Raw genomic sequence first — 26872 nt, 5'->3', positions numbered from 1 at the left:
ACACCAACCTCGATGCCTTGCTGAGCGGCACTGAATCCAAGTTCATGAAAGTTCCGCACCCCCCGGCCCCCCGACACGTCTCCCCTAGCCAGCACCACGCTGACCTGGCTCTTGTTTGTCCCAGCTCAGCTCTGTGCCTTTGCCCGTAGCCCCAGCAGCCGTCCCAGGAGAAGTTCTACAGCATGGCTGCCCAGATCAAGCTTCTCCTGGAAATCCCTGAGAAGATCTGGAGCTCCATGGAGGTCTCGCGGTATCTCCACGCCACCCAGCTCTACCTGCTTTGCTGCTACCTCCACAAGCTGCTGCAGCTGGAATCTTCCAGTTCGCGACACAGCCCCGTCCTCTCCCGGTTCCCCATACTCATCCGGCAGGTGGCGGCTGCCAGCCACTTCCGGTAAGTGGTCCGCCAGCAGAACCTTCTCTGGTGATGGCCGTCCTGCACCACTCTGACTTTATGGAGCGTGTCTTCTCTCTCCTCGTTACTGGGGCTCTTCTCCAAAGATGTCAAAAGCTCCCTGTGACCTTTGCCATCATCTCTTTAGGGCGACCATCCTGCATGAAAGCAAGATGCTGCTCAAATGCCAAGCCGTGTCCGACCAGGCTGTGGCCGAGGCTCTGTGCTCTGTCATGCTCTTGGAAGAGAGTTCTCCGCGCCAAGCCCTAACAGACTTCCTGTTGGCCAGAAAGGCAGCAATCCAGAAACTTCTCAACCAGCCTCACCACGGTGGGTGTGGCTTCTCTCCCAGACGTGGGCCTCCGATGGGGGGATGGAGCAGGATGAGCTGAGGGAGTCCAGAGCGTTCCCTGATTCTCACTTTACCGAAGGAAACTGCTAAAAGAGGATGGTTTCTTCTCGCAGGTGCCAGTATCAAGGCTCAGATTTGCTCGCTGGTGGAGTTGCTGGCCACCACTCTGAACCAAGCGCACGCTCTCTTCTACACTCTACCAGAGGGTGTGCTGCCAGACCCCTCCTTGCCGTGTGGCCTGCTCTTCTCTACGCTGGACAGCATCACTGGCCAGCATCCTAGTGGTGAGCTCCTGGCCAGCCTTATTGTCTGGTTCATTCCTTTACTGGGCGCCTGCCAGCTGCTGTGCTGGGCCCTGGGGATACAGCAATGGATGGACAGATATGGACCCACTTTTGTGGAAGTCAGAGTCTAGTGGTGGAGGCAGATACTGAACTCACGAATCCGCAGTACCTGCTTAATATCAATCCTGGTCATTGCTCTCCAGGCCAAGTGCAGCTGGACTTGGTAGCAGCTAACGGTGGGACCAAAGTCAGACAGGATATTTAGTTGCTCTGCAGCGTGTGGGCTCTTAGTTCCCCAGCCAGGGACTGAACCCACGTTCCCTGCATCACAAGGCAGATTCTTAACCACTGGACCACCAGGGAAGCCAGGAGAGTATGGATATTTAAACTGAATCCTGAAGGTTGAGTAAGAGGCAAAGAAGAGAGTTCCAGGCAAGAAGGAGAGCAGGTGCAAAGGTCCTGAGGCTGGGAGGATGTTTGTACACGAGGCCGTGAAAGGAAGCAGGGTGGTGGGTGGGGGGAGGAGGAGCATGAGAAGGTGCACGCTGGTTTCCCACTCGTGACCAGTGGACTCGGAGCGTATGAACAGAACAGTGGGTAGCTCTCCAGGGCCTTCCGGACTTGGTCCTTCTGTTACAGTGCCCCTGCACCCTGCACGTCCACTTGGTAGCATTTGTCCCAGTTGGAATTAGATGCACATGGCTTTTCTGTGGCGGTGGTTCCCCGTGGGGAGGAGCGGATGCTGAGAGCTCACTTACGAGGCCGTCACCACGAACCAGGTGACAGCCGATCGGGGCAGCAGAGGCGGAGCTGGCTGGACAACGCGGACGTGTGTTTAAGAGATGGTTGTTGAGGGGTTGGCTGTGAGGGTGTGGAAGGGAGGGGTCCAGGTTCACTAGAAAAGGAGGTTTTGGTTTTTTATTGAATATAGTTTATGTGCAGTGCTAGTTTCTGGTGTACTGCATAGTGACTCGTACGTTCTTTTTCAAGTTCTTTTCTGTCGTAGTTTATTGTAAGATGGTGAGTATCGTTCCCTGTGCTGTTAGCAGGACCTTGTTTATCTGTTTTATAGACGGTCGTTTTATCTGCTGATCCCAAACTCCTGACTTTCCCCTGCTTTTCCCCCTTGGTGACCGTAAGTTTGTTTTCCGTAAGTTCATTTGACTGTTTTTTCAAAGTTCCACTCTAAGTGATATCATACAATATTTGTTGTTCTCTTTCTGACTTCCTTCACTTTGTATGATCATCTCTAGGTCTGTCCATGTTGCTGCAAATGGAATTATTTCTTTTCTATGGCTGAGTAATATTCCATTGTATATATAGACTACACCTTTATCCATTCCGGAGAAGGAAATAGCAACCCACTCCAGTATTCTTGCCTGGAGAATCCCATGGACTGAGGAGCCTGGTGGGCCACAGTCCGTGGGGTCGCAGACAGTCGGACGGGGCTGAATGACTGTCTCTTCACTTATCCATTCCCCTGTGGATGCACATTTGGGTTGCTTCCATGTCTTGACTGTTGTAAACAGTAATGCAATGAACATTAGGGTCCATATATCATTTTAGATTATGGCTTTCTCCAGATGTGTACCCAGGAGTGGGATTGCTGGATCTCATGGTAGCTGTATTTTTAGTTTTTTAAGGAACCTCCATACTGTTCTCCCACTGACAGAGTAGGAGGATTCGAAAAGGAGTTGGTTTAAAAGGGCCGATGATGAGTTGGCTTTTGAAAACCTTGCCTTGGAAACAGCTGAGACCTTGGAATGGGACTAGAGGGGACGGGCGACTGTGGGTCCAGAACAGAGCAGTGAGCGGTCCGGCCGGAGACACACGCCGTGCATGCGCACGGCTGTCCTTTGAGGCCTTGGAGGTGGATGGCGTCATCAGCAGGGGGAACGGGCGGCGGAGGACCAAGCCTCAGGACAGTCCAGAGTCAGAGATGAGACGGAGGAGCCGAAGGAAGAGGGGGAGGGGCAGAACGTGGTGACAGAGACGTGTGCTAGTTGGTCTCATCTATGCTACTTTGTCTTTCAGCTCAGCAACTGCTTTTAAAATGCAAGGAGGACACAACCCTTTTTTCTCCTCTCTCTTCTTCCCCTTCTTTGCCACACTCCCTCCCTGATGAGGGGGCCCCGGACATGCTCTACTTTTCTTTCTCTCCCTGTTTCCGGGGTCCAGTCTGGCTGCCCCCAGAGGAAGACTGGGTGACTTTTGGAAATTCCTTCCAGGTCCGGTGTTAACTTCCCGGTGACCCTCCCTTGGTCCTCCTCTCCCCAGGAAAAGGCGTCGGTGTCCTGCAGGACGAGATGAAGCTGTGCAGCTGGTTCAAACACCTGCCCGCGTCCGTCGTCGAGTTCCAGCCAGCTCTCCGGATGCTGGCGCATCCCATCAGCCAGGAGTACCTGAAAGACACGCTGCAGAAGTGGATCCACGTGTGAGCAGCTCCCGGGGCAGCAGGAACCGCCCGCCCCCCCCCGCCCTGCGTGGCCGTGGGGAAGCGGGAGGGCCGGACCTTCCGGGCGGGCCCCGGGGTCAGGCCAGCCCCCCACTCAGCCACCTCTCATGACCGCTAGCCGCCTCCGGGAGAACCAAGAAGGAATATGTGTTTCAGCATACTACATAGAGGGCTTTAAATCTCTAGAGTCCTGCCACCCCTATGCTTGTGTTTAGTGCAGTTGTTTAAGTTGAGGTGTAGTCTACAGTGTTGTGTTCGTCTCAAGTGCACAGTCACATGATTCAGTCATGCAAACTACATATTCTCTTTCAGATTGTTTCCCATTATAGGTTACATTGTTCCCTGTGCAATACAGTAGGTTCCTCTTGTTCGCCTGCTTTCTATACAGTACTGTGTATATGTTACTCTCAAACTCCTTGAAGTCATGCTCTGGGGCTCTAGACTTCCTTGGAGACAGGCCTGTCTAGGGAGTAAGGGTTGGCCTGGTGAAGGGGCTGTAGGCTCCACCTCCCATCCAGCCAGAAATGCTATTTATATATATATACACACACACATATTTATAAACTTGCTGAGACATATAGACATTTACATTTATATAGTTGGACTCCGTTAAGAGGTTTTCAAGTAGAGTCCAACTCTTTTTCTTAATAAGGGTGAGGAAACTAATGAAGCCCACGAGAAACACTTCTGTTGCAGGTGTAATGAAGACATCAGACACGGGATCGGCGGCCTGCTGATGTACGTGACGAGCACGAAGGGGCTGGCAGGCATCCGGGACGCCGTGTGGGGCTTGCTTGCCAACGAGTTAACCCACCGCAGCTGGGATGTGGTCTGCCGGCGGCTCCTGGACAAGCCGCTCCTGTTCTGGGAGGACCTGATGCAGCAGCTGTTCCTTGACCGGCTGCAGGTGAGGTGGGAAGTCCACAGGCCCGCTGCCCGGTGCCACCTTTGGACTGTCTGGGTATATTCTTGCCACTTCCTATAAGTGCATTCCTTCCCTGCCGACTTATTCCCAGGGTGACTCTTCTGAATAATGAGCCGTACAAATGAACAGAGGCTGTTGCTGCACAGGAGGCAGGCCTCCGTCGGGTGGCTGGGGACACGTCCGCCTCCATCAGTGATGACACTCTCCTCCGCCACCAGCGGGCCACCTCCCTGAGCGTCGGCGAGAACACTGGGCGCTGGGACAGTCTGCCACTCGGTGCTCTAGGTTGAAATTTCCTGGAAGCAGCTGGGATTCAAACTCTTCTCCCCTTCTCTTTCAGACTCTGACCAAAGAAGGCTTTGACTCCATCTCCAGTAGTTCCAAAGAACTCCTCGTTTCAGCCTTGCAGGAACTTGAAAGCAGCAGCTCGGCTTCAAGCAAGCACATCCACTTTGAGCACAACATGGCTGTCTTCCTATGGTCCGAGAGCCCCAGCGACCTGCCCTCTGACGCCGCCTGGGTCAGCGTGTCCAGCCGGGCTCCGTTTCCAGGCAGCGGGCTCTCCATGAAGGCACAAGCCGTTAGCCCTTGTGTGCAGAGCTTCTGCTCCGCCCTGGATTCTAAACTGAAGGTGAAACTGGAGGACCTCCTGGCCTACCTCCCCTCTGGTGACCCATCGCCCCACCAGGATGCCCCCCCCCCGGCAGCCGAGAGCTGCACCTTCGACAGATTCGCAGACGCAGAGACCGTGCAGGAGACGCTGCGGACGCACTCCGTGGCCTGTATCCAAGACATCACGGACTGCATCCAGGCGGAGCTGCAGAGCATCGAACAGGCCATCCAAGGGCAGCAGGACGTCCTTGACGGGGCCAAGCTGCACTCCGCCCTCTTCATGGCCCGACTCTGCCAGTCCCTGGGGGAGCTGTGTCCCCACCTGAAGCAGTGCATCCTGGGAAGATCGGGGAGCCCCGAGAGGCCCACCCGGGACTCACGGGCTCTGAAGAAACAGGGGAAGGGGAAGGCGCAGGAGGTCCTCCCCACACAGGCCCGGTGGCAGGACGTGAAGGAGCTCCTCCTGCAGCGGAGCGTGACGGGCTACCGGGTCTGGGGCTCAGCGGTCGTGAGGGTGAGTGGCACAGCAGCCCAGGCTTCCTCCCTGCCTGCCCCTCTGCCGTGGTCCAGGCCGGCCAAGCTCAGCGAGGCCTGTCAACAGTGAGGGAGTAACCATTGTCGTTTCACAGTCCCTTTATCTGTGCCAGAGAGTTCAACTGTAAAAACTGCCTCTTTATTTTAGCCTAGATCTTATAGACTGAAATGCTTGATTTTTTTTTTTCCTTTGATCTGATGAGAATGAAAGACTTTCTCCTGGACGACGGTCTCTGTTTTCTGATCTTCAACCTAAATATAATCTCTGTCACCTCCACTTGGGTCTTCAGAGGGGGCCCCTGTAGCGGAGTTGGCAGCCAGACCCCACTGCTGGTATCAGCAGTTGGTCAGAGGAAGTGATCTCGGCCACTCGCCATCCACAGGCAGTCTGTGCGGCGGAAGCTGGCCTCACGGTCACTCAGGTAGTTTGACACAAACTCTACAAAGGCTCTGAGTGGTCTGTGTGGATATCTGGGTTTCATCACCAGGTTCTGGTTCATGGATTCGCCCAGTCATTACTCGTAGACGATGCTGGCTCCGTCCTGGCCACGGCCACCAGCTGGGATGAACTGGAAATCCAGGAGGAAGCAGAGTCTGGCAGCAGCGTCACGTCCAAGATCCGACTCCCTGTTCAGGTGAGCAGGGTCCACCATGAGGGGCCTGTGAACCAAAAAGGGGAAAGAAACCCTGCTCTGTGGCAAGGAGAGACTTTAGAAAAGATCACCCAAAATGCAGCTCCTGAGGAAGAGCTGACAGTGTGCGTGCCTCTCTCCTGTGGGGGCAAAGTGGGCAGACGGCCAAGCACATAGACTGTTTGCAAAGCCCATTCATGCTTCTTTCCTGTTGTAGCACAGAGTGTGCTAGTCAGAGAACAGCTTACCCTGCAGTGGACGCAGCAGCGGAAAGCCGTGTGCCAGGTCGAGCCCAGGCCACCAGGGGGCTGGGGCAGACGTCACTCGTATCTGTCCACTGGTCTGCTCTGAGGGGGCGGACTGGCCAGGTCAGAGCCCCAGAGTGGAAGCCTCGTTAGGCTCCTTGAGCCCACTCTGTGCATCTTGTCTAATCGGTGCAAGTTGGCAACTCAGCGTTCCTTTGTCCTTCTAGCCGTCCTGGTATGTACAGTCCTTCCTGTTTAGCTTGTGCCAGGAAATTAACCGGGTCGGAGGCCATGCCTTGCCCAAGGTGACACTGCAGGAGATGCTGAAAAGCTGCCTGGTTCAAGTAGTTGCCGCCTATGAGAGACTCTCAGAAGAAAAACCGGTGAAGGTAAGCCTGTGAATGTCTCCCCATTAAGAACAGAAATAAAAACTGTAGGTTAAAAAAAACAAACATAGGTTTCTCTTGGGTTTGGGCAGCCCTCATCCAGGATTCCAGGTATTAAGGTCTGCTCGCCCTGGGCAATCGAATGGACAGTGGCTTCCGCCTCCGGGAGTTGAATCACACCCACTCCCAGGGCCAAGCAGGTTCCATCAAGCAGCAGGGACGAAAGCTTCAAAGTAGAGAGACCTGCTGTCCAAGCCCAGCCGCGTCACGTGGTCAGCGCGGGCTCTGGGCAGATCATTAACCCGTTTGCTCAGGACACATGTGGGCACGTAGATGGGGCGCTGGGGAGCGGAGGTGGGGGGAGGGGCAGGAGCAGGAGAGCCCAGCCGTGGCAGGAGCGCCATCGCCCAGCCCTCCTCCCTGTTGCCTGCTGTGAGCTCCCCGACTCTGGTGCTCACTCCCATCTCATCAACCGTGTTTCTAAGATGGACCAGCTCCTGACTTGGGAAAGAATTCAGATAAGTCTTCTCTCCTGAGCGCCCTCAAAAAGCCTCCCTCTTCATGCCAGGAGCTTTTATCCTTTAAAATGACTGTCTACAGCACCTGAGACCTTTTTCTAAGGACCGGCTCTCCTCCCTGCCATTAGAGGTTTTTAATTTTGTTCAAGACCAAGTATCTAGTATAGCTTGTTTTTGTTGTTGTCATGAGATAAAACTGGCCTTCTGAGTATAAAAAACTTCTGAAATAACCAGCTGAAACGCAGACAAAACACGAAGCTGTTTATTCTCACCCGACAGGCCATCTCCCTTAATGGGTGGGGATGGGAAATTCATTTGCAGAAAGAAGGTGCCTTTCCCATGACCCAGAATCGGGCACTGCAGCTGCTTTACGATCTGCGTTACCTCAGTGTCGTCCTGACAGCCAAGGGTGAAGAGATGAAAAGCGGCCGCTGCAGACAGGACCCCAGGTAGCCGTGCCCACCCTCCCAGCGCGTCTCTTCCTGACCTGCACGGCCCCGTTCTGGGAAGCCGCAGGAGTCAGCCTCTTCCTGCCCATCCCCTGTGTTTATTCTCAACACAACTCAGGCTCATGTTACCAGCAAGATAGAGAATGGCCACCCGCTGGATTGATTCCACGATCATGTAGTAGGTCAGGTCTCATCCTTCTCTGAGTCCGCCTACCAACTGTTAGGTGTAATTTGAGCATCTGGTGCCCTCCCTGGAAACAATATGGGGAATTTCCGTACTTGATTTAGAAGACATCCCACCAGGTTCAAACTCCTGAGCATTATTTAAAGCACAGTGGTCAGTGACAAGGGGTGCTGAGGCGGCAGTTGGCGGAGAACAGACCCGCCGGTTCCAGGACTTCTCCAGCATTGCAGCACACTGGGCTTGGTTTCTGTCCTACGAAAGGTGGAGAATGACCATCTTCACCCTTTTGTTAGAGTCGAGAAAGTGGCCGACTACCTGGAGACGCTCATCGACCCATTTGACCTGGACGTTTTCACCCCCCACCTGCACAGCAACCTCAACCGCCTGGTGCAGCGGACCTCCGTAAGTCCCGGGAGAACACGCCCACTCTGCACGAAGGGCCAGGGGCTCGGGTCACAGCACAGGCCTGCCCAGCGCCTAACGGGTGGGGGCGGGCGGATGAGACACAGCTGAATTGAGTTACAGGGGTGGAAAGAGTTTTAGATCGAACCTCAAACCTCACAGCCCAAGCAACCTGGGATGACCCTTTAGTTGTGGGTAAGGACTGTTAAGGTTTTATCAGGGCTTCAGAAAGAGGAACAGATCAGAGCTACCTGACTCTGAGATTCTGACCTGCAGGCAGTGATATGTAATTTTGCAGTATTAACACACGCAAGAGAACATGCCCCCAAAGGATGCCCCCAAAGCAGTGATCGGTGACTGACAGGAGCAGGTTTTCTCTTAACTGGACCACGCAGCACGCAGCGCGTCACTGTATCCCATCTCTCGTCCCACAGGTTCTCTTTGGACTGGTGACTGGTTCGGAGAACCAGTTCACCCCCAGGAGCAGTACGTTCAACTCCCAAGAAGCCCACAACATCCTGCCGCTGGCGTCCAGCCAGATCAGGTAAGGACGCCAAGCGGCCCCTGCTGGGCCCCCAGCTCCCCAGCCTCTCCGCTGAGCCGCCTTCGTCTTGTCTGGCAGGTTTGGGCTTCTTCCATTGAGCATGACAAGCACACGAAAGGCCAAGTCAGTGGGCAGAAGCATGGAGACCGCAGCCCAGGTGAGTGTCTGACCGAGAGTTCGTCCCCAGGGACCCCACCCCGCCTCCCACCAAGCCGCCCGCTCCCCCCCACCTCAAATAACCGATGGAGAACCGAGTGACAAGATGCACTAATGCTGCTTTTAATGGCGGCGCAATAAGGAAATACACGATGTTACTAGCTTGAGCTAAGAGAGGTTTTAAAAGATGCCCACAGACACTATCAAGTAGCCTCATGGTAGAAATGAATCTCAGGCTGCCAAGGCTGTAGAAAATGTGCAGGATGGACCGAGATTACAGCTTGTGTTTAAGATTAAGAGGGTAGAAGAGTTAACTGCTAACCCAGCACTACGACTATACTTATTTGGGGGGAAAAAAACCTGCTGTTTCAGCGATGGTTTCGTCTCTCGTTTCTTTTAGGCGGGTAGGAAGTTTGCTTCCTCAAGCTTCACCTGTTCTTGTTAATAGATCTTTTGTCTCAGTAGGCTGCCATCTGCTAGGATAGCTGCGGGAGTCCTCAGGGGGTCTCTGAAGTGTGTTGTGTACAAGTGTGTCTGAGCGCTCACACGGCTCCCTTCCTTCCAGCGTGTAGTCCTCGTTTGCTCTCTCGTTGGATAAAAGTACTCGCAATGTCTCCTTTCCATATTCCCTGCCATCAAACCCAGTCAGGTCCAAAATCCTATCAACACCGGGTTTTAAAACTTGGGAGATGGGAGTAAGGGTGGGAAAAAAAAAGTTTGTGCACAAGCCTCCCACTCCTGAGCGCGGGCCTGTGCTCTTAGCTTTCCCCACAGCTGTCCACTTGTCCTCCCAGTAACTGCCCTTTCAGCTCTGCACCCGAGAGGAACACGCCATGGAGAGGAGGCACACGTTGCCCTTCCTCCGTCCTCGCTCCCGACGCCGGCTGTCCCGTCACGGCCCCGCAGTCTGCCGCGTGTCCTTTTCCATCTGGACTAAGCTGGTCCCCTCCAGGAGCTGGCCGTGCTGCTCAGACCCGCCGTGTGCCCGCCGCGTGGACCCCCGAGCGGAGTGGGGGGCGGGCGGCCGGGGGTCCGGGTGCACGCTAAGGCACTTTCCTCTCCACACAGCGGCAGGCGACGCCCCCGGCGCTCTCCCGAGCAGACGACCCCAGGCAGGCCGGCTCCCTGTTCAGGCAGCTGGTCGCTGACGAGGAAGACTCGGCCGCACCCTCGCTGTTCAAACTCGGGTGGCTCTCCAGCATGACCAAGTGACGAGGACGCTCCGTCTCTCTAAATAAATACTCCTGTCTTGTTTCTCCTAGAAGTGACTCTGCTCCTTTGTTTCTGAGCCACACCAGCCTCTGCGGCAGCCGTGGTGGCACGCAGCCCCCTCATTCCTGTTGGGCGCAGGGATGACTCTGAGCATAAAGCAAGTAAGTCCTTGTCCCAGAGTTCACAGCACGTGTGACTTCAGACCTCAGTTCCTAGAACTCACACTGCGTCAGCCTTCACTAGCACCTTCTCACACGGCAAGGCGGAACCAACGGGGCGCTCACACCAGCTGCTGGGGGACAGGTGGTGCCTGAGACTGGAAGTCACGTCCATGTTCCGTGACTGTCTGAGCCGAGCAGTGCTGCCTAAGTCTGAGACGGCAGCTCTGGAGGAATGCCAGTTAACAAGCTATCCGGGGTCCATGAATCAGAAAGCCCTTCTCTCTGGAAATACAAATATATAGCAGAGAGAAGACAGTCACGGGGCGGGAGCTGACTCACTCACACAGTCTATCCGGGGTCTGACTGTCCCCGTCAGAGAAGACAGCACGTTCAACAGGACGTCCACGTTCTAAGAGGTAGCATGGCAGTTCACTTCAGTGCAAGGCTGGTCCAGCTTTCTATGTTCTGGAAAAAAATCTTGGTTTTTTTTTCATGGAAAGTAGATCCTCTTTACTAGTTTATTTAAAAAATTGAAGATCCTGCAGTTTTAAAAGGCCTTTTTACATAAAGTAGAATTTCTAACTAACAGACCTGGAAAGCAGTCTAAACTGGACAAACTATGGGTTCAACACACAGATGATGTGTCCTCCTATGGTTCCCTTGATACCCACCCTTAAAAGAATCCTATAAAAAACTGCTTCAAAGCCCCTTGGAAATCGCAATAGTGCAGCAAAACCACAAGTAAACAACAGCCTGTTAACCTGTTATCTCAAATATAGACTGAAAAGCCAACAGGCATTTTTTTGTGCAATTTTTTTAAAACATCGCTAACTTGAAATATCAAATCCGCACAGCGCTGTCCCTTCACAGAAGGCAAGAGTCTGCGGTGTCACGAGGGAGGCCGGCCCCGGTGCTGCAGGCTGTGGAAGTGGGCCTCCTTCAGGGTCTGGTTGATGTGGAAGTAGGGGCCTGGGCACAGCGCGGACGGCGCGGGCGCGGGCTGTGGCGTGTGGGGGCCGGACCCGGCGGCGAGGTGGTGCAAGCTGCTCTCCGGCCCGCTGGCCCTGTCGGGGCTGCTGATGCTGCTGCTGCTGCTGCTGCCGCCGCCGTCGCTGCTCGAAGACTGCAACAAGGAAAGAGAGGCGCGTCACCGCCAGGCTGCGGGGTCTCGGCAGCTCTACTGGGGTCTACCTGCAGATACCCCGGGCCTTCCCGGGGGTTCAGAGGGCTAACAACCCACCTGCCGATGCAGCAGACCTGGGTTTGATCCCTGGGTCGGGAAGCTCTCCTGGAGGAGGAAATGGCAACCCATTCCAGTATTCGTGCCCAGGAAATCCCGTGGACAGAAGGGCCTGGCAGGCTCCAATCCACGGGGTTGCAAAGAGTGAGGACAGGACACAACTGAGCAAGCACAGTTAAGCGACAGCTCCACTAACTCGGTTAGCAGCGCCCTTTCCCATTTACATCTCAACACGACACCGTGCCGGAAAGGATCAACGCATGAGGACAAACAATTCTGGAGGTCAATGCTCTTGTGTAGAATTTTCTTGGGGGGGGACACATCTAAATTTATATTCCCTTAGACAAAAACACTGGTTTTGAAATGCCTGCCTTCCATCGTGTGAAATCTACAGATTAGGAAAAAGACCAGAAAGAAACAGATCACAATAATTATGTTAGATGGAGGAATTATAGTTGGAGATTTTTTTCTACCCTTTCCTACAACTTTTTGCAGTGTGTTTTCATTATAAAAATAAACACATACATGCTTCCAGATAATTTAAACGTGATTTTTAAAAAGCTAGTTCTATTCACTTTCTGATAAAAAATTACACCTAATAATATGTATATAAACTGAAATGGCAAAAAAAGCCATATTTCACGAATGTCCATTCTTAAACCAAGAAATGTCATGGTCCGAGAATCATTTGCAGGGACTTATACTAATAGGTCATGGAGCCCATCGCCCAGAGGCAATAGGAGACAACATATCCCATCTTTCTACAAAAACAAACTCATGGAAGCATTTTAAGAGGCTGAATAAGACCAGATGGTAGGGTTAGCAGCAGCAGCAATTACTGTACATTTACTTGAAGACCTAAGAAGTCAAAGCCAATTCAAACAGAAAAACAGTGTTCCATGAAAGTCTCCCTTGACCTAGTATAGAAGCTAGCTAGAACTGCCGCCAGCATCCCCAGCATGGCTGGGCCAGGTGACGAGCAGGCCACCGCACTAGGGAAGAAACCCACCACCAAGAGCACTCTGCGTCCTCCATGCTTTTGTTTACCATTTCTCGTTACAAGCACTGTCTGAAAATTAAGGCAAGAACTAGAATCTAGTAAGTCAAGATAAAACTAGAATGTTTCTAGTAAGTCAAGTTTATCTTTTATCTTTATTTCATACTCTAATAGCAATGGTGACACTACTGTGAGAAAATATGGACCTTCCTTCAAATAAACAGAGAAGGCGGCTGTACAAATGCTCTTAAAGGGAGGGAGGGGACAGACACCTTCAACTTCTAGGCTGTTCTAAGTGTCCTGTAACTCAGAGTTTTAAAGACATGTATTAAAATCTTTAGCGTGGCCTTGTCTATAATAGCTAAAAACGGAAACAACCTAAATGTCTAAAATTACAGACAACTGATGAAACCACAAAGTAACGTATATAAAATGTAATACATGAATTGTAATCCACAACAATGAAACTATTAACGATGAAGCTGGTTAACAGTGATGATGGAGACTTACATATACTGAGGAAGAAAGAGATCTTTAACATCGTTTTTTATAGGTTACAGAATAATGTACAGTAGGTCTGCTGGTTTTCAAAGTATTTATGTATACACACAAGTACACCAAAAATATTCTAGAAGGACAGACATGCCAAAATATTTAGCATTTAGACCTACTTTAAAAAAATATTTTCTACAGCTTCTACAAAAAAATACTTCTTTGAGGACAAAATGCTAAAGAACTAAAGAGTGCTACTTCAAGAGAGTGAGGCCTTCAGTTTTTTCTGACTCTAAGACTGAGACTTAAAAAAATACAATGATACTATCAGTAACATTTTAAGAAGGCTGTTAGTCTCATTTAATGTAACAGCTTAAGAACCTCTGAACTATTTCAGTTCAATCACTAGCAGACAGCAGGTTGATGATGCTTTTAGACTAAGAGAGAACCTACAGAGAAACCTGGGAATCCAGGTGAATGCACTTTGTAAGTTATTTTAATACACATAAAACCTTCCATACATACTGTCATTAAAGGTGAAAACAAAACAAATCTCTTTCAGAGGTGCACTCGTTCCTACTTGCTGCCTTCTCAGACCCGTCTTGGCACTTGGGGGGACGGGGGCTTCAGGGAATATGTCACCATCCACGGATGGGCCAGCAGCAACCAGCATAATATCAAACAGTGCAACACGATAAGGGCACTGGTTCTGTGAGACTTTTTTCAACGATGCACAAGTATATTCAGTACGTACGCATCACAAAATGAAGCATTTCTATGGGACCAGTTCAAAAGGCTGAAAAGTTACTCTAACAGATCTTAACTTTATGGGATAAAGGAAAGACCATTATTTCCTTTTACCCCCGAAGGTGTAAAACTGAATTTTAAGTCTCTAGCAAAGCCTTAAGATATATGCAGAAATCAATCGTTTTGTCTTATAAAACCCGAAAACCTGAGACAAGAAAGAAAAATGCATTTCCCCCGCTTGATGGAGCTTTTCTGGATCAGACTGTGTGGAGGGCAGGGAAGGGAGAAGTACCAGAAAAACACTCAGACGCCTGAGAGAAGGCAGAGGGACACGCGCTGTTTCTGGCAGAAAGAAGAATACATCTAAACCGTGGAGCCGGGGACACAGAAGCCAAAGCTTATTTTCTTAGTTCACGCGGCTCCAATGACACAGCAGAGGTAAAGAGCGCCTGGTGCTCAGCTAGGCTGCCCTGAATTTTACTTTCCACAGTGAGAACTCAGTTTGAGAGAGAACCCATTTATACCCATGGTAGGAACAAAATAACTCTGAAGACTCTTTCTACTAATAACCTTTAGAAAGTCCCCCAGGCGGGACTGTTAATTAGTGAGTCTCTGCTTCATAGAGAGCGAGCTGGAATACATGTGTACATTTATTACCTAGAGTTGTATGCTTTCTCTTAATTAGAAAAGCAGAGCAACATCGTATTTTATTTTCCTTCAAGCCCCGGCTTCCCCTCACATCCATCTCCCAGTTCAGTGGTGCTTTTCATTTACATGAGCCTGAAAAGGAAAAAAAAAAAATCTTGCTGGTTGTATTACACACTCCATCCCTGGAGTGAGAATGAGTTCACCCTAAGGCCACTGCAGAATGCGAATTACAAGAGGTGATCCCAGCCAAGTCCACCAGGGCTTCTAACTTAAAACTGTGCTCCCAAAGTGCCCAGTGACTTGAGTGAGCCCCAGGTCTGGTAAGCTCTCAGTGGGCCCATTAGACTCCAAATGAGTTCAGTAGGCCAATTAAAACCACTTCCTAAATATGCATGGGAAGAAAATACAGGGGTCACTCCTTACAAGACAGAGTTAGGCCACATCATCTGTTTGAAGTTCCTGCCTAAAAACATGTATGTATCCTCATTACTCAACAAGGCAACAGTCAGGTTCAAGATGAAACTGCTTGGATAGCTATCCGTACTCGGAGCTGATGCAACGCATCACAAATATTTCAAGAACTTGAACAGTGAGCCTTCCCTGGTGGTTCAGACGATAAAGGAATCTGCCTGCAATGTGGGAGACCCAGGTTCAATCCCTGGGTTGAAAAGATCCCCGGGAGAAGGAAATGGCAACGCACTCCAGCATTCTTGCCTGGGAAATTCCACAGAGGAGCCTGGTGGGCCCAGGTCAGGGGGTCAAAAAGAGTCAGACACAACTGAGTGACTAACACTTCTAACACTTTTGAAAGGAGTGTTCCTCCATTTTGAATGGATCTTTTAAAAAGTTATTGGGTCGGTGCAAATGTAATTATGGTTTCGGACCATGAATTTTAAATCAGTATAACTAGGCTCAAACACATCTTTATTAACCAAAATAGGAACCATTTCAAGCAACACATTTTTGCCAACGAGAAATCAGTTTGCTTATTCCTGTTGCATAAATATCCCTGCTTCGGGATTCGACTAGCTCCTGGAAAGCATTTTCTGCCTCCTGCTGGTTGTGGGAGTTTTCCCTGCAAAAAGTTGTCAAGACACAAAGAAGTGGCAGTTGGTTGGCGAGAGGTCAGGTGAATACGGCACATGAGGCAAGACATCCTAGTCCCATTCATTCAACTTGTGAAGCATTGGTTGCATGACATGTGGTCAGGTATTGTCATGGAGAAGAATTGGGCCTTTTCTGTTGACCAATGCCAGCTGCAGGCACTGCAGTTTTTGGTGCATCTCATCAATTTGCTGAGCATACTTCCCAGACATAATGTTTTCGCTGGGATTCAGAAAGCTGTAGTGGATCAGATCAGCAGCAGACCACCCAACAGTAACCACCACTTTTTCTGATGCAAGATTGGCTTTGCAAAGCGTCTTGGAGCTTCTTCTCGGTCTAACCACTAAGCTGGTCGTTGCCGGTTGTTGTATAAAATCCACCTTTCATCACACGTCACAATCTGATTGAGAAATGGTTCACTGTTGATGCACAGGATTAGAGATGATGACATTTCGAAACTACGATTTTTTTCATTTTCAATCAGCTCATGAGACACCCACTTAGCGAGCCTTTTCACCTTTCCAATTTGCTTCAAATGCCAAATGACCATAGAATCATCAACGCTGAGTTCTTGGGCAACTTCCTGTGTAGCCGTAAGACGATCAGCTTTCACGATGGTCTCAGCGGACCGCTGTCGATTTCCCGCGGCCGGCCACTGCGCTCCTCATCTTCAGGCTCTCTCGTCCTTTCCAAAACTCCTTGAACCACCACCGTACTATACGTTCATTACAGTTCCCGGGCCAAATGCACTGCTGATGTTGAGAGTTGTCTCCACTGCTTTACGAACCATTTTGAACTCAAATAAGGAAATTGCTAGAATTTGCTTTTTGTCTAACATCGTTTCTATTGTCTAAAATAAATACAAACAGCAAATAGTTAAGTCATATAAAAAACATAAAAGCGAGAAATGCACATTAAAATGATGTATAACATAACCACATTTATTTAGAATGTATTCCAATGTATATGTGTGCTAAGTCACATCAGTTGTATCCAACTCTTTGTGACCCTACTGACTGTAGCCTGCCAGGCTCCTCTGTTGATGGGATTCTCCAGGCAAGAATACTGGAGTGGGCTGCCATGCCCTCCTCCAGGGGATCGTCTTCCTGACCCAGAGATAGAACCTGGAGTCTTTTACGTCTTCTGCACTGGCAAGTGGGTTCTTCACCACTTGCACCACCTAGGAAGCCCTGTATTTCAATATCAAATGGCAAATTTCAACAATGCAAAAACTGTGATTACTTTTGCCCCAACCTAATAATTTCAGAGTTAATTTGTGACAGGGTTTTTGTGTTGTTTTTTTTTTTAATAGTTTCTTCAGTCAGTTCAGTCGCTCAGTCGTGTCGGACTCTTTGTGACCCCGTGAATCGCAGCACGCCAGGCCTCCCTGTCCATCACCAGCTCCTGGAGTTTACTCAAACTCATGCGCATCGAGTCGGTGATGCCATCCAGCCATCTCGTCCTCTGTCGTCCCCTTCTCCTCCTGCCCCCAATCCCTCCCAGCATCAGGGTCTTTTCCAATGAGTCAGCTCTTCGCATCAGGTGGCCAAAGTATTGGAGTTTCAGCTTCAGCATCAGCTTATTAAATTAATTTAAATTTATTATTTTTGGCTGTACTGGGTCTTCGTTGCTGCACAGGCTTTTCTCTAGTTGCGGCGAGCAGGTCTGCTCTCCAGTTGCAGTGCGAGGGCATCTCATCACGGTGGCTTCTCTTCTTGCAGAGCACAGGCTCTAGGGCACGTGGGCTTCAGTAGCTGCAGCTCCTGGGCTCCAGAGCACAGGCTCAAGAGCCGGGGGTGCATGAGCTTAGTTGCTCCGTGGCATGTGGGATCCTCCCAGGTCAGGGACCGAACCCTCATCACCCGCAATGGCAGGTGGATTCTTTACCACTGAGCCACCAAGGAAGTCCCCTGCTACAGGGTTTTAAGTACACCACCTTAACTCCTCACCCTGGAGTCTGCCAAAACAGTTTTGTCCAGTACCCGAGACAGATTAACGATAAGAATGAGCAAAAACAAAGTCTTAAAATACCTTCCTACAAAGCTATGCTAAATATTCCCAGGGTCATATAAATTCACACTGTTCAAAAAAAAAAAAAAATTTATCTAACATTCTGCTAATTCTTATCAGTTAAGACAAAAGGACCTATGGGATCCTAATCGTAGCCATGCACAGACCCCCCTGGTTCGGCTATTTTTGTCATGCCTCTACACTCCTAATAAAATACCCTTGGGGTTTCAGGGTTATGACATCAAAGATTTTCCCTTTAGTAAACACAAGAATAAGACAGACTGTTCCAATTAAGCCACCTCTGTTTTATTTCCACATCTTCTCATTCTCTACCTGCTATGATTTTACAGTGATCCAAAAGATCTTTAAAAGCTCAATCTTGGTGAGTTAAAAGTATTAAAAAAAAAGGGGGGGGGGATTCTCTGCTGGTCCAGTGGCTAAGAGTGTGTGCTCCCAATGCAGAGGGCCCTGGTTCGATCCCTGACCAGAGAACTAGATCCCACATACCACAACTAAGACTCTGAATGCCACAGCTAAGTCCTGGCACAGTGAAATAAAGTTTTTTTTAAAGTTGGAGTCTTTGAATTTAAAAACAGTACAGCTTTCATTCACTCAGATAGCAGTGCTACTTATAAGGCATTTACCTACACACCAGAGGCCAGACTCAGTGGAAGTGTCCAGTGTAATTTGTAAAGAAAGATGTTCAAGCTGAAAATAAAGAGCCATCATTCCTGTAACCAAAGCTACAATTCAAACCGAAACGGCCAGCCTAAGAGAAGGTCAGCCTAAATCAGTTAAATTCAGCTAGTTTTTACCCATCCAGTCGCTGTGTGAGGTCAGGGAATGGGGCTACCTTTGTAAAGGACTCAACGGGAAGGCACAAAGTGACCAATCACTTCACTTACTCACCAGACAGAAAATGGAACCTGCCTTAGACCTTAACTACCAGGCATCATCTAGAATGGCTTTCAAAAAACTTTTTTATTCCTATATCTGTAAATTATATCTCAATTTTCAAAATACTACCCTAAAGCTCCCAAGTCATTATATCTAAGCCACTGGAGTAAATATTCAACATCTTTAAGGCAAAGACCATCAGAGTCAAAAAGAACACCAAACCCCAATTTCTTTACTAAACTTGCTTTTGAGCTAATACAGTTTCAGAGCATTAAGTGGGAAAAATACTCTTCTCTGTTCCCATGATTCAAGAGAAGTCCAGGACCTAGCAGCCCTGCATATATTTAGCAAAGTCCCTCAGACCTTCTGATCTGTCTTCTGGGAGACGGTACACACTGTGGGTAGCTCATATTCTGGGGCTCACTGACCTGCCTTGTACTAGCTATGTATCTCTGGGCAAGTGACTTTATTTTTCTGTGCCCCAATTTTTCCATCTAAAAAGAAGAGATCATAACACCCACCAAAGTGACAGGAAGAAAATGTACAAGTAGATTCAAAATTTCTCTTTACATAACTAATCTGGCAAGTCGGTTCACATTCTTCAGCTTCCTAGAATCGAGGGAAAAAGAGGCCTGTACCATCTCCATTTTACAGATAAGCATGACTTAACTTGTGGCACAGTTCAAAATAATTCCAACACCTCATGTCTTATTTCACAGTACCTGCCAGTATTATTACATTTAGGAGAAAACAGTGAGTTTTGGAAATTAACCAAATGAAAGTTGTTCATGTTACAAGAAAAAAAATTCTAAACTTAAGTATTTCAAGAAAGACACAGGAAATGGCTTCTCTTAAGTATTTTAAAGAAATATACCTTGTTGGCCCTAGCTTAGAATTAAAAGATCCCATTTTCACTAATAATAGACTTTATTATTGGAGAAGGAAACGGCACCCCACTCCAGTACTCTTGCCTGGAAAATCCCATGGACGGAGGAGCCTGGTAGGCTGCAGTCCATAGAGTCTCGAAAAGTCTGACACGACTGAGCGACTTCACTTTCACTTTTCACTTTCATGCACTGGAGAAGGAAATGGCAACCCACTCTGGTGTTCCTGCCTGGAGAATCCCAGGGACAGCAGAGCCTGGTGGGCTGCCGTCTATGGGGTCGCACAGAGTCGGACACGACTGAAGCGACTTAGCAGCAGCAGCGGCAGACTTTATTATGCAAATTGTAAAATTAAGAATTCACTAGTAATGACTTATTATATTCCCCTTTGTACACAATTGCCAACGAGCACCCCGATGTCCCTAACCTGGCTCTTTCTACGCTATAAACATGATGACCTACTCCAGCGGTAGATTTAATCACCCAGGACTGAACTCTCTGTTTTAAAGACCCCCTGCCATCTGCCGCTCCAGCACCCCCGGGGTTTGCTCGGCCGGCCACATTACTCACCAGCAGCGGATGCTGGTAAACGTGACGACACCGAGGGCCCACCAGCAAATCCAGGTCACCATGACAGGTGAAAAGTACCTGTACTGACTGTTAACTATTATCAGGGCAATCCAGTCCACCCTTCTGGCTAATAACTACAGAGTGGTTTAATCACTCAAATTCTTTGGACAAGTAAGAACAACACACACGAACCCACAGGTTGAACAACAATACACCAACTTCTTCTGTGAGACCAATGCATGGGTATCAGAAAGGGAGTGAGGGTCATTCTCTACCAACAGCAATCAAAATACAACCAAACCTAATACTAGGGAGTCTTATTCAAAATAAGGGATCAGAAATGATTGTTTTTTTTAAAAAATGACCATTTATACTCCTGCTCTCAGGCATTAAAACTGTAGACCCAGGGGGGAAAAGATCAATACAATAAATAAATAAATAAAAAGATCTACTGTACCTTTGAACTAATGCAAACATCATACAGCAGGACTGACACACAGGCACAAGTAAAGAAATGTTTACACTGATACCATCAAAGTAGTCACCACATGCTCTTTTAATGAATAGTCTTAACTCAAAAGAATCATGGAAACTCAATTCTTATCCTTAGATGCTCATGGCAGCCTTTAATCTTTGGTTTTCTTCCATCTGTGAAATTCCCTAGTTACCACGTTAACCAACAGCTCAACACTTTTATGCTACTCTAAAGGGGAAAAAAAAATGATACAAGGATTTAAAAGGGGGGATAAGAGCTACAGAAAGTTCAGTCTCCACATAGAAGGATCAAGTCTGCTCTGGGGTGCATCAGATGCTCTTGAATGAGGATTACCTACCTGACAGTTACTGATTTTTCCCTCCTTGAGGGAGTTACTTTGGATTTCTGCTAAAGACCGGATATAGATCAAATCCTACTATTAAGAACTAAAGTACAAATTATTCTGGTTCTGTGAGAATCGGGAGGCATGAAATTCTGCTTTAAGCGGTGAGGCCGGTGCTTAGGGACCTTTGCAGTGAGGAGTTTCTCTCTCAGGCCAACAACTGTTGAGGGTCAAAGCTTCAGGTGCGTCGTTTATTAATAATAGCAGCATCCGGTCGGCTTCCCTCCCTCACTGCAGACCAGGCGTTTCAGTGCACAGGAGGGACACTGAGGCACCCAGGAAACCTCAGTTCAGAGGCTCGTCCCCCGTCCAGTGGTTGGGGCTTTGCTTTCTAATGCAGGGAGTGTGGATTCTATCCTTGGCTGGGAGCTGAGATCCTACATGCCTCAAGGCCAAAAAACCAAATCACAAAACACAAACAATATGGCAATAGATTCAACAAAGACTTTTAAAATGGTCCATATATCTAAAAAAAAAAAAAAAGAAAGAAAAGAGGTTGGCTTCTGAAATACCAAGAAGGGTTCAAAGATGGGCTTTCAGAGGTCCATGAAACCTGTAACATACAAATTCTGGGCATGTGTATATATTACTACATGCAGACACAGGCTGTTTTGCTGTGGAGAAAGCGGGTAGCATCCTCAAAACAGCCATGACTCAGAAGAAAGGGGAAAAAAAAAAGGTCAGAAACACTGCAATCAACTCAGATCACTTTTCCCTATTCAAAGAATAATTTTCATTACCCAAAAGCGGCTCAAGCAATGAAAACAGCAGGTGCTCTCCACCACACTTCCTACCTCTGTGTCCCAAGAATCGTGAAAGACAGGATTTCTACTGCTCCTTTTGGTCTGTGGGGGGAGATGGTGGTCTTCTTCACTGCCATTCCTTCTCCTTTTCCTGGAATTACATCACAAAGAGAAAAAGAAAAAATTGGTCTTCTGCACACTTCAAACTGTAATTTAAACATATTAATTTGCCCTCTTGCCTGAAGAGATAGATTGTCATATGATAATCCCAACAGGCAAAAAAGTTAGAAGAGCAAAAATGTAAAATAACAGGAGGAAAGTCGAGCTTAAATTAGTACAACTAATTTCTAAAAAGAAGCCTGACAATTTGAAATGCTTGCTGGGAATAAACAAGAGCAGGAAGACATTGATGACTAAGCTCTCCAACTCTACCTAATTAAGGTGATCTCGTCCTCCATTTCCTGAAATTACCATTCCAAGTTATTCTAATTTTACTCCTGTCCATGGGACAACATCTAAGACGGGAGTGGCTGCCTTTGCCTGTTTACGCTTAAAATCCTTATAAAAACTGTGCTACACAGGAAGAGCATTAGAGGTTGGAGGTAGCCTCTATTCTTTCATTTTCTTTCATCTCTGATTTCCCCCCAATTATCACATTAACACAAAAGCTCTCTGCCCTCTAATGCATCAAATTACTTTTCTGGACAATCACTGCAAAGGTGGCTCTCAGACACATTAACTTGATGATTGGCTGCACCACCTGGTATTGTAAGAGAAGTTACTTCACCAGCTTGTTACCGTTATACTGCAGCACCAGTTGCTTAAAACATCCAGGTTTAAAGAAAAATCACACCTGTTGCTCGGTCAAGTATTCTGGGGTGTATGATGGAGACAGAGTTTGTATATTTTCTATGCAAGAATTGAGTGCTGTTAGGACTTCTAAACTCCAGTTAGAAAATAGAAATAAATTAAAAGAGGTATACTTTTAAGTCAAACTGCATGGAACTGTGCTGCCCTGGTGGCTCAGCAGTGAAGAATCCGCCTGCGACGCAGGAGACTTGGGTTCAATCCCCGGGTCGGGAAGGCCCCCAGAGAAGGAAATGGCAACCCGCTCCAGTACACTTGCCATGGACAGAAAAGCTACAGAAAATTCTACTGGACAGAGCTGGAGAGAGGCTGGTTTATACAAAGCAACATAAGCTGTTATAATGAAAACTCTTCAGGGTTCAAGTTGCTCTATCTAGAGGGTAAAAGAGCTTTCTGGAAAATACTGAATTTGAACACACATTATCTTCAATACAGTTACACATTCTACATGAGTAGAGGGGCTTTGATCAGGTCTAGACGTTGGCAAAAATTTTATCACCCTGAGCTCAATTCTCTCTTACTTGTGAACGCATCTAATATTATTAATCAATGAGTATGGACCCAGTTTAGGCTTGGAATGATAAACATGGGGTGTGTGATTCTGAGGAAGCACTAGCCAACCGGCAGGGGGCTGCACCAGTCTAAGCCTCAGTTCAGTTCAGTTGTGTCCGACTCTTGTGACCCCATGGACTGCAGCATCCTAAGACTCAGCTGTTTACAAAATAAGACCTGCTCCTTACCTTTCTCTCAGGGGATTAGATCTTACCTTGAAGTACTGGAGGCTAAAAACTACATAAATACCAGACTTTAATAATCATTAAATGGATGTGCTAGTTGAACCAAGAAATCGCTACACTCATCCTGACATGACAACAGTTCCAACACTGGTGGAAGGCCAGCTGCCGCCCAGAGAGAAACTCCTCCAATGACGGTGACGGTCCCCCAACTCCTCGGGTGACGGTCCCCCAACTCCTCTTTTATCGGCGTTCCAACAGATGATTGTGCCGGGGCTGCTGAGTCACTGCTAGCAAACTCACGGGCCTGACTACAACTTTCCAATTTCCTCATTTATAATGGGAGATAAGGTTATTATCTTTCTGGTGACAAGACGATGAATGTCAAGAGGATGGGCTGGTTTTGAAGATTTCAATTAAACTCTGAGAAAGTCACATGAAATATCCCTGCCTCATAATCAGCTGATGTCTCCAGGTACCAGAAGGATCTCTCTGGCCTTTTGGGAGTTCTCTCCGTTGGGTGGTTCTGGATTAAGAATGAGCCCTACCTGTTCTTCATTCTCCTTTTTCTAAGCTCTTTGCAGAATTCATCCTTGAAGCATTTCTTTCAACAACATCATGAATATGTTGCAAAACCACAGCTTCATGCTCAACACAGTCAGTCAAATTGTAACTTTTAACATTAATGCCATAGGCCAAGTTATAATTTGAGCAGCACCCTATAACTAATTACATTCTCCCTAGCCATTTAGTTACAGATTATTGTTTAGCATGTTACTTCTCAGGATGGCAGAATACATCACTTTTCATCACTTCACTTCTCTCCAACCCTCCTGTCCCCTCTTAGAGACTGAGCACAGAAGAAATCCTAGAATACACAGACTAGTGGTTTTCAAACTTTATTTAAAAAATGACAGAACTATTTCACCCTACCAAAAAAAAAAATCCTTCAATTTATAAAAGAGATAATGGATGTTTTAATTGGAGTAGGGGCCTCCCTCCCACACAGGGCTTCCCCAGTGCTTTGCTCCTAAAGAACCCGCCTACCAATGCAGAAGATGCAAGACGGCAGGCTTGATCCCTGGGTCGAGAAAATCCCCTGGAGAAGGAAATGGCCACCTACTCCGACATTCTTGCCTGGACATCCTTCCATAGACAGAGGAGCCTGGCGGGCTACAGTCCATGGGGTTGAAAAGAGTTGGACACAACTGAGCAAGCACAGGCGCACATACCCACAGCCACCCCTCCTGTCTGAAAATCCACCATCATAGACCAACCCTTCCTCTTAAAATTGTGGGAACAGATCCATAGATCTGAACCGACTTGAAGATGCTAAGACAGCTGGATCTGATCCACTGTACTACAAAACACGTGGGAGCAGAGAAAGCACTGCCAACTCACATGACTTCTTTCACAGTAAAGAAGCTACCATGTGAGATTGTGTGAACAAGATAAAAGGAATCTGCTAGGAGTATAAGCGCATCCAGAGTATTTGTGTACAGCACTGAATAAAAGGAATGTTTTTCAGAGAAATATTTAGACTTTTTCAGATATGTGAGACATCCGGAGGGACTGCTGGAAGTACAGACTGGGTGTGGGAAGGAAAAAACTGGCAGTTACATCAGGCTTCCTATACGTGAGGATCTCGTGACTAATCTCAGTAGCAAGTTGGTACACTGGGCCCCTAACTTCAAATTCAGCCCACTCTTATTTCATATACAAGTAGAAGTTTTTATGGCCCTCTCACATGACCCAAATCAACATGCAGAAGTTTGGAGAACTCCTGATTTTCACTATTGTCCTAAAGAACTTCCAAGATGCTTTCCAGAATCTCAATCCCATGAATTAATATGCTCCAGGGCCGGGTCCCTGTGGAAACTGTCAATTACATTCGAAATCACTGAAAACATAAGAGGGACGAAACAAACCCTACAGCATAATTTACCAAGGCAATCCCCTTCTTATTCACTTCAGCTTCACTGAGACTATTTTGGAAAAAAAAAAAAAAAATGAAGAGAACAGTGAAGCTAGAAGTTTCAGTTCAGTCACTCAGTCGTGTAGGACTCTTTGTGACCCCAAGGACTGCAGCACGGCCAGGCCTTCCTGTCTATCACCAACTCCCGGAGTTTACTCAAACTCATGTCCATCAAGTCGGTGATGTCATCCAGCCATCTCATCCTCCGTCGTCCCCTGCTCCTCCCACCTTCAATCTTTCCATCAGGGTCTTTTCAAATGAGTCGGTTCTTTGCATCAGATGGCCAAAATATTGGCCTAGAAAGAGCCAGGTAAACCAATTGAGCTTTCTAAATCTGCTTCCCGATCAGAAGAATGAAAAGACGGGACTTAGTGATCTATAGTTTTCAGTTCAAACTCCACGATGAGGGATTTTTCTAATTCCGAGTAACAGTCCAACTTCTCCATTCTGGGGTACAATCCCAACTTTTTCCTCCCTAACCTGTTCACAGAGGTGAGAAATGAGAAAAAAGAAAAGAAAAATCGCGGCTTGGTCCGGACTCTCCAGAGTCCTTATCAAGAAATCCTCAGCACCCTCTAGGTTAAGCCCCGGGTCCTGGCTCGGAGGAAAAGTGCGTCGCAATACAGCCCTACCTCCCGCCTTCGGAGTCAAACGGCTCCGCACCCGAACTGTTTCGAATTCTGCCTGCTCTTCACGCTACGGCCGAGGAGGGAAGCCACAGGTCACCACTTCGGCCCTCGCCCATTCTGCGTCCACGACGGCCCAGCAGGGCATAAGGGCTTCGATCTGACCTAACCCTTCCGTCCTGCGGAGTTAAGCCCAGTCCTTCTTCCCGACCTTCGGGAGACCGGCTCCCCGCCCCGCCGTCCCCTCACAGGCGCTCGAGAGGCTCCTCTCGAACATCGGCCATTCCTCCCAACCCCCCACCTTCCTAAATTTAGGACAGGGAAGCTTTGGGGCCCCCTTCTCCGCCGGGACCGACCGGACTTCATTTCAAACAGGGAAAGATCGGGGGGCCGGGGGAGAAAAGATGGGGTCGAGGGGCGACCCCGGACCCTGAGGAGTCACCGCTTCGGCGCCCCTGGGGACCAGGTTCCCAGTCAGCCGAGCATCCCTCCCCTCTCCCCGCCCGGACGGCAAGGCACCCACACGGAGACCCGCAGGGCCCAGGCTTGGTCGGACACAGCGTCGTGCCTCCCTCGGCTCCGTGTACCCCAGGACACAACACCCGGCGAGGGGCTGAGGGGAAGAGGGTGCCCTGCACACACCTGGGGCGGAGGCGCTCGCTCATGGCAGCCGATGGAGACGAGCGACGCGGCGCCGCTCCGCGAGGAGAGGGAACGGAGGGCGTCGTGTTCCGGCGGCCGCCACGCCCACCCCCTCGGGCCTTGGCTTTGGCCGCGGCTCTGGCGGAGGCGGCCGGCGCTGAGTACCCCTCGGGGGCACCCGTCCCTCCGCTACTTCCGGCGTCTGCTCCGCGCCCCCCCATGTCGCCGCGCCGTGGTACCGCCCTCCCGCGAGTGCGCAGTGGCGCGAGCCCAGCCGCGCCGACCGGTAGCCCCGCCCACAGGAAGAGGCGGGCTCGGGGGGGTGGGGAGGAGCGACCAGGAGCCTCTGGGAAAGAGGACCCCGTTAGAGGTG

The 26872-nt window shown here is 48.9% G+C and overlaps 2 protein-coding genes across 4 annotated transcripts in view; one reads left to right on the top strand and one right to left on the bottom strand.

The window, feature by feature from the left end:
* The window catches only part of COG1 (component of oligomeric golgi complex 1), a 12211-nt gene extending 1878 nt beyond the window's left edge, over positions 1 to 10333 (top strand). Inside the window, exons 2-14 of one of the 3 annotated variants that reach the window (XM_043905648.1) lie at positions 150 to 394; positions 543 to 724; positions 860 to 1030; positions 3308 to 3464; positions 4182 to 4392; positions 4751 to 5536; positions 6045 to 6191; positions 6661 to 6822; positions 7617 to 7786; positions 8264 to 8372; positions 8807 to 8916; positions 8995 to 9073; positions 10141 to 10333. In XM_043905648.1, coding sequence (XP_043761583.1) covers positions 150 to 394; positions 543 to 724; positions 860 to 1030; positions 3308 to 3464; positions 4182 to 4392; positions 4751 to 5536; positions 6045 to 6191; positions 6661 to 6822; positions 7617 to 7786; positions 8264 to 8372; positions 8807 to 8916; positions 8995 to 9073; positions 10141 to 10284 — 2673 coding nt within the window. In that variant the 3' untranslated portion in view covers positions 10285 to 10333. Of the gene's footprint in view, positions 1 to 149; positions 395 to 542; positions 725 to 859; positions 1031 to 3307; positions 3465 to 4181; positions 4393 to 4750; positions 5537 to 6044; positions 6192 to 6660; positions 6823 to 7616; positions 7787 to 8263; positions 8373 to 8806; positions 8917 to 8994; positions 9074 to 10140 lie in introns of those variants that run through there. The other 2 variants (XM_043905649.1, XR_006341420.1) reach the window with 2 other exon arrangements.
* FAM104A (family with sequence similarity 104 member A) lies at positions 9172 to 26791 on the bottom strand. Its single transcript, XM_043905664.1, has 3 exons — positions 26500 to 26791; positions 21707 to 21806; positions 9172 to 11568 (listed from the first exon to the last, which is right to left on the bottom strand). The coding sequence occupies exons 1-3, from the start codon at positions 26718 to 26720 to the stop codon at positions 11335 to 11337; spliced, it is 555 nt and encodes a 184-aa protein (XP_043761599.1). The 5' UTR covers positions 26721 to 26791; the 3' UTR covers positions 9172 to 11334.
* Between the last annotated feature and the right edge of the window lie 81 nt (positions 26792 to 26872).

This window comes from Cervus elaphus, chromosome 5, assembly GCF_910594005.1.
Source record: "Cervus elaphus chromosome 5, mCerEla1.1, whole genome shotgun sequence".
NCBI classification, from domain to species: domain Eukaryota; kingdom Metazoa; phylum Chordata; class Mammalia; order Artiodactyla; family Cervidae; genus Cervus; species Cervus elaphus.
The sequence above is the reverse complement of the archived record's forward strand: the minus strand, read 5'-3'. Positions and strand labels throughout refer to the sequence as shown.

Excerpts from the sequence above, each read along its gene's own strand:
- FAM104A (XM_043905664.1), bottom strand. The coding sequence starts at position 26,720 with ATGGGGGGGCGCGGAGCAGACGCCGGAAGTAGCGGAGGGACGGGTGCC. Across the intron at positions 21,807-26,499 it reads AGCGAGCGCCTCCGCCCCAG|GAAAAGGAGAAGGAATGGCA; the intron begins GTGTGTGCAGGG and ends ATGTAATTCCAG. Across the intron at positions 11,569-21,706 it reads ACGATTCTTGGGACACAGAG|TCTTCGAGCAGCGACGGCGG; the intron begins GTAGGAAGTGTG and ends TCCTTGTTGCAG.